The sequence below is a fragment of the Aplysia californica genome, unplaced genomic scaffold (assembly GCF_000002075.1).
Source record: "Aplysia californica isolate F4 #8 unplaced genomic scaffold, AplCal3.0 scaffold00614, whole genome shotgun sequence".
Classification (NCBI taxonomy): Eukaryota; Metazoa; Mollusca; class Gastropoda; order Aplysiida; family Aplysiidae; genus Aplysia; species Aplysia californica.
In genome coordinates, this window is record NW_004797884.1 from 438,780 (window position 1) to 444,912 (window position 6,133).

Sequence of the window (6,133 nt, forward strand, 5' to 3'; positions counted from 1 at the left end):
AGAGAGAGAGAGAGAGAGAGAGAGAGAGAGAGAGAGGGGGGGGATGTTTTACTGAGCGGGTTGTTCCAGCGCGTGAGACATGTATTTACTAACTAGGTAGGCCGCCCCTTTCGATGAAAGGAATGATCGGTGCTTTAACAGCAACCGAAAGTAAGTGGCCTACTATATTTACACTCTACTTGAAAGGAGCAATAATTAATCTTGAGAGAAAAGTGACATGTATTTCCAGTTGCCAAATAATAGATGTACAGTTTGATTCTCTATTCAGCTTTCGAGGTTGTACACTGCAGAATTTCAGGTATCAGTGCGCACGGTTAGTGAACGGAAACCTCACTTGTTAACAATAGCGCATAGAATTCTTCTACACTTCAGTGTAGAATTCTGTGCAATAGCGTCGTCTTAGAAGACGAACTTTCTCAATATTAGATCTAGATATAGATCTAAACGAAACTAATGAAAAACTGAACCTTAAACTACACTGACTTCAGACTCTTCAATAATACTGTGCACCCTTTGAATGATTCTGAACCATTATTAATTTTTTTCAAATTTTAAAGATAAGTGGTTGGGAAGTTTTAGGCTGCCAAAGTGACGGACTTTCACAAATATACATGTAGATCTAGATTTAGATCTATGTAGCCTATAGATTGTGTCCTAGCTTGTGCGTCGTATGCGTGAGTGCACCAAACCTTTGTAACGTCTACGACCAAGACAAATTTCTCCCTGCGAGATGAATAAAGATTGTCATTGTCAAAAGTGATATTGCCCCAGCTGTAGATTTAAACCTTTAAAAATCAGTAGAAACCACCCACTTGGATTCTTGTTCTTATAGATATATTAATTAGATCTAGATCTAGAGGAGGAATTTTCAAGAATACAACCAACAGGTATTTTAAAACAAATTTTAGGCTTTTGACCGGAGCAAATTAATGCACGTCATTGTGCAAAAGCTGAAGAGTCTATATGTTGGATAGTTTAGAAATATTTGACAATAAGTTGCGCCACGAATTGTAGACTTCACTATAGATTTAGCCTAGTTCTACTTGATTCATAACTTGAAAAGCCTTCAGGCCTTCATACTTCATGCTAAAAGTATTTTTCGAGTCGGCCAGGCTTTTCCTTAATGGAGGGACAAAAACTGACATCTTGGCACAGTTCGATCATTGTCGATCAATTTAATCACAAGATCCTGCAAAATCAAATGTTAGCAGAACAAAGTGTGCCTGGTTGACCAGTAAAAGCTCTATTTCCAAAAATATGGCGATCTTTTATTTCCTAATTTTGGCGGCTGAGCTCAACGGTCTCCTGGATTGTTAATTTTCGGTCTGAAATTTAACCAAACGAAAGTTAACGAACGCCGATTTAACAGACAGCAACGCTGACAGGAGGTAGGCTAGTTAGGCCTAGATGTATCCAGTCTGTCCTCAAATAAGTCTGCCTTTGAGAAATCTTAGATTATTTCTACAGTGTACTTCATACTTTTGAATTCCTTCTGTCGTTTCTGACATTTAAAGTGTAAAGCATGTTGCTAGAGAGACTAGACTACTATAGGCCTATGTGTGTTTCGTCTGTGTCAAATGAATTGACTGCATCACACAGAGATTCTTTACCGTCAGTGAACGAAGGTGGCGAAGTTACCCGACTCTACCCTAGATCTAGACTAGATCTAGATCTAGATTTAGATATCTAGAAAATCTAGATCTAGATCTAGATCTAGATTCTAGATCTAGACTTTTTGTCAGCGACCGTTTATTTTTGTCTGCAGGCATGATGGGGCTGGTGGACTAGCTTCTAGCTTCAGTTGTTGCAGGATGCAGTTTGGGCTCACTTTCATTCATAATTTTTGTGTTACAGTGTGGTATGTCTTGATTTTGAAAGTCCAGGACTCTTCCAATTGCTGGAAAATCCAAACTTCTTGGGCCTGTACTCTCACTCTAGATCTCTACTGGTTTCGATTGTTGTTCACCAATTCATTAAACAGTCACCATGCACTGCGTAGTCTAAATGTATAGATTAGATCAAGTGTATCTAAATCTAATCTAGATCTAGATCTATCTAGACTAGATCTTTCTAGACTAGATCTCTAGATCTATCTAGACTAGATCTCTAGATCTAGATCTAGAATCTAGATCCACGAGGAGTTATAGAGAAATACAGTATTTACAGATAGGTCGAACGGAGATCAAAGACTCAAAGTCACGCATCCATTGAACTGTTCCAGTGGTCCCGTTTTTTTCTTTCTTTGTAACCTCAACTCCTTGTATCATGTCCATTCAAAAACACTATTATGTGTGGATTTTATAGAAAAACGTTGATTAAAGGCACAAATGTAAAACTTTAAGTCACCAAAATTTGGCAGCCATTTTGTCGCTTAATTTTACTTCTGAAACCAGGTGACCCCACTTTCTTCAATCGCAAATATCTCGACTTCTATTCAAGATACAGTCGAACCTGTGTAAGACAGAATCGCAAGGGAGCCAGAAAAAAATTCCATCTTAGACTGGGGAATTTAGGGGGAGATGGGGTGGGGGGGGGGGGGTTCAAAGGCTCAGACGTTGGGATCAAGGATCGCTTGTCCGATCGGCAAGCAGTGGTCAAAACTCACCTCTCAATTGCTATCCTGTCTGATAATGACATGCGTCAGTCTTACTCCTCTATACTACTTATCCAGTTACCAAGAGTGCTTGCCTTTCATTGGATCACTGTTTGACCAATTAAAAACAAATGTTTGAACATCTCCTTTGCCTCCCCCCTTAGCCGCACCCACCGGTGTAACAAGCACAGTCAACCAATGCCACCCCTCACTGCCATCATGTAACAACGATTCGAGGAACTCTTTTCTCAGCTGGCCGTACGATCAGGGTGGCAGGCATTGGTCAATCTAATTTCACACCTCTGGTTTCTGGCTACCCAGGAAAGTTTCCGTAGTGGGTTCGCTACCCGAGCACTCTCATGGGCAGTCGTGAGATTTAACACCCACACTACACTGACCATCTGCATCGCTCAGGGCTCTCATGATGGGGTAACATCTACCCCCAAATTGCACCCCTACTCCTCTTCTTCGCCCAGCGGCATGGTCATAGCGTTAAATTTTAGAGCCAGCGGAACCAAACTTGCGAGTTTTGTTTCAAATCAGGGTTGAGCGAGGCAAAGTATTTTTCCGTCTTAGACAGGTGAAACCCTCGGAAGGGAGCAGATTTTTCGTTCCGTTTCCGCGTTGGACAGGTGTCCGTTTGATACAGGTAATTAAAGAGATAGATACATGAAGGGGGGAGCAGGGAGATTCCGTTACGACAGGTTTCCGTTAAGGCAGGTTCGACTGTAACTGGATATTTTTTCATCGAAAGCAAGGCAAATGAATGACCTTTAGGATGATACCAACATCTCCATACGCCCCAAAATTGACGAACGTCTGATTCTACTGCGTTGTGACACAAATGTGTTCACTATAAAATACATTTCTTGTGAAAAATTTGCTCCAAAAAAGTGTCATTGGTGAGCTGCGACGTAGGCCATTATATCTCTGCGTATGTATGCATAATGTGTGTGAGAAGTGGGAAGTGCTGTGAACAGTCCAATTTTCTTTGTAACGGAGATTTATTGGATTTTATATAATATAAATTTATGAAGAAAAATTTTCTAATCTAGTCTCAATTTTAGTTGAAAAATGTGATAAATTTTATGACAAATTGATACCAACAGCTGTGCAAAGTATGGATGGCATTGAAAAAAATGTTGACTGCACTATAGTCTAGAATTGCCATAAAAAATTTCATTTTTGAATTTCCAGGAATTTCCCTTTAATTTAAACAGGGCTGTCACACTTTTTGTTTTGTGTCATCTAAACACTTTGCCGCCTCGTCTCGCCGATTGGCGATGTTTACCTCCCAGTTTTTTGGGATTTTCCCCAAAATATGTTGGCAAAGTGTAAAAGTTATTTTAAATGATTGTGTTATGTAGGGCTTTCAAGCCTCAGCCTAGCATCTTAGCATCGGTCCAACAGTTCTACTTTGAGTCATACATAGCTATCTAAGCATTTGGTAAAACAGCATATGGGGGCTCTTGTGGCCTAGAGTTTAAGGTGTTCGCCTCTCATTCAAAAGGTCCTGGGTTCGATACCGGGTAGCGATGAAAAATTTTCTTCGCTCAAATTTTTTCCTTTCACACCCTTCCCTGCTCTCTAACAATGTTCTGTTGTCTACTTTCGTCTCCACTTTCTGCCCCCACCCCCTCACCTCATTTGCCCTCTCCTCTGGGCTCCTGACTCTTTTTGCAGCTTTTCTACTGCTTCTCCTTGGCTCCTTCTTACTGCTTTCTTTCAGCCACACCCCTGATCTTCTGGTAGGAAAGATCAACACCTAGCCTTCTCGGAGAAGGGCGAAAAATCTTGCAGTTCCCTGTGCAAATTGGGTACGTTAAAGATCCCTTGGTGGTCCAAAATTGATGAGTAGACTTCGGCCGCCACCCGGGCAAAATTAAGAATTTTCTACCAACTGAAAATGTTTAGTGTGTCCCGTGTGCTCATATGACTTAATGCAGTTGAGAGCGCCGTAAAATACTTCCCAAAAACCCCCCCAAAAATAAACAGTGTATGTCTAAAGAAATCCCTTTTGTGACCCAGGGCCCGGAAAGGTGGCACATATGTTTCTCAGTTGGCTAAATTGATCGCTAGATTAAAATTAATCCCTGAGTTTTGAATGAAAACATTGTCTTAACTTACAGAATTTTTCTAAGATTATTTACAGTCGCTCATTTTAAGAATTGAAATGATTGTTTTATATAAATAACATTCACCTAAAAAATCCTGATTTCATCTTTTGTTGTATTTGTGCAGGTAGTAAAGAGAGAGACGGGCGAGAAATGTGCTGAGGGAAGAAAGTTTGCGGCAGAAGAGCTGTGTTCATCAGTCAATCCGTGCAGTGCCGGCCAGCGTTTTGTCAACGGGCTCCAAATGTCCCTTTGATCTCGTTCTGGAGAAGGTAAAAGGTCATAATGAGTTCTCCAGGTGCGCACTCGATGCTGAGAGATGCGACAAACATCTGTGTTCTCGACGACGATGATGATGATGTTGTCATCATGGGAGAGGAAAAGGTAGATGTTGCTGCTATCCAAAGATGTAATCCGTCCAAGTCTTCGTCGACTGCTTTGAACGATGTTCTCAAGATCATTGCGGAAGCGAAGGAGTTGGGGAAAGAGACTGAGAAAGACATGGCTTTGTTTGCAGAGGAGATTGAAAACATGCAGGTGAGTGACTCAGTGGTTTATGGGTGACTCAGTGGTGTGAGGGTGACTCAGTGGTGTGAGGGTGACTTAGTGGTTTATGGGTGACTCAGTGACTCAGTGGTTTATGGGTGACTCAGTGGTGGGAGGGTGACTCAGTGGTTTGTGGGTGACTCATTGACTCAGTGGTGTGAGGGTGACTCAGTGACTCAGTGGTGTGAGGGTGACTCAGTGGTTTATGGGTGACTTAGTGACTCAGTGGTTTATGGGTGACTCAGTGGTGGGAGGGTGACTCAGTGGTTTGTGGGTGACTCAGTGACTCAGTGATGTGAGGTTGACTCAGTGACTCAGTGGTGTGAGGGTGACTCAGTGGTGTGAGAGTGACTCAGTGGTTTATGGGTGACTCAGTGGTTTATGGGTGACCCAGTGACTCAGTGGTTTATGGGTGACTCAGTGGTGGGAGGGTGACTCAGTGGTTTGTGGGTGACTCAGTGACTCAGTGATGTGAGGTTGACTCAGTGACTCAGTGGTGTGAGGGTGACTCAGTGGTGTGAGAGTGACTCAGTGGTTTATGGGTGACTCAGTGGTTTATGGGTGACCCAGTGACTCAGTGGTTTATGGGTGACTCAGTGGTGGGAGGGTGACTCAGTGGTGTGAGGGTGACTCAGTGGTTTGTGGGTGACTCATTGACTCAGTGGTGTGAGGGTGATTCAGTGGTGGGAGGGTGACTCAGTGGTGTGAGGGTGACTCAGTGGCTCAGTGGTTTATGGGTGACTCAATGGTGTGAGGGTGACTCAGTGGTTTATGGGTGACTCAGTGGTGTGAGGGTGACTCAGTGGTTTATGGGTGACTCAGTGGTGTGAGGGTGACTCAGTGGTGTGAGGGTGACTTAGTGGTTTATGGGTGACTCAGT

General features: G+C 42.7%; 1 protein-coding gene across 1 annotated transcript in view; it reads left to right on the forward strand.

Annotated features, from left to right (window-relative positions):
* Nucleotides 1-1,199: 1,199 nt before the first annotated feature.
* Nucleotides 1,200-6,133, forward strand: part of LOC101858967 (histone-lysine N-methyltransferase SETDB1) — a gene marked incomplete at its 3' end in the record, with an annotated part of 41,040 nt that continues 36,106 nt past the window's right edge. The window contains 2 exon segments of the mRNA XM_005107595.3: nt 1,200-1,388; nt 4,835-5,244. Of these exon segments, the coding sequence (XP_005107652.2) occupies nt 4,993-5,244 (252 nt within the window).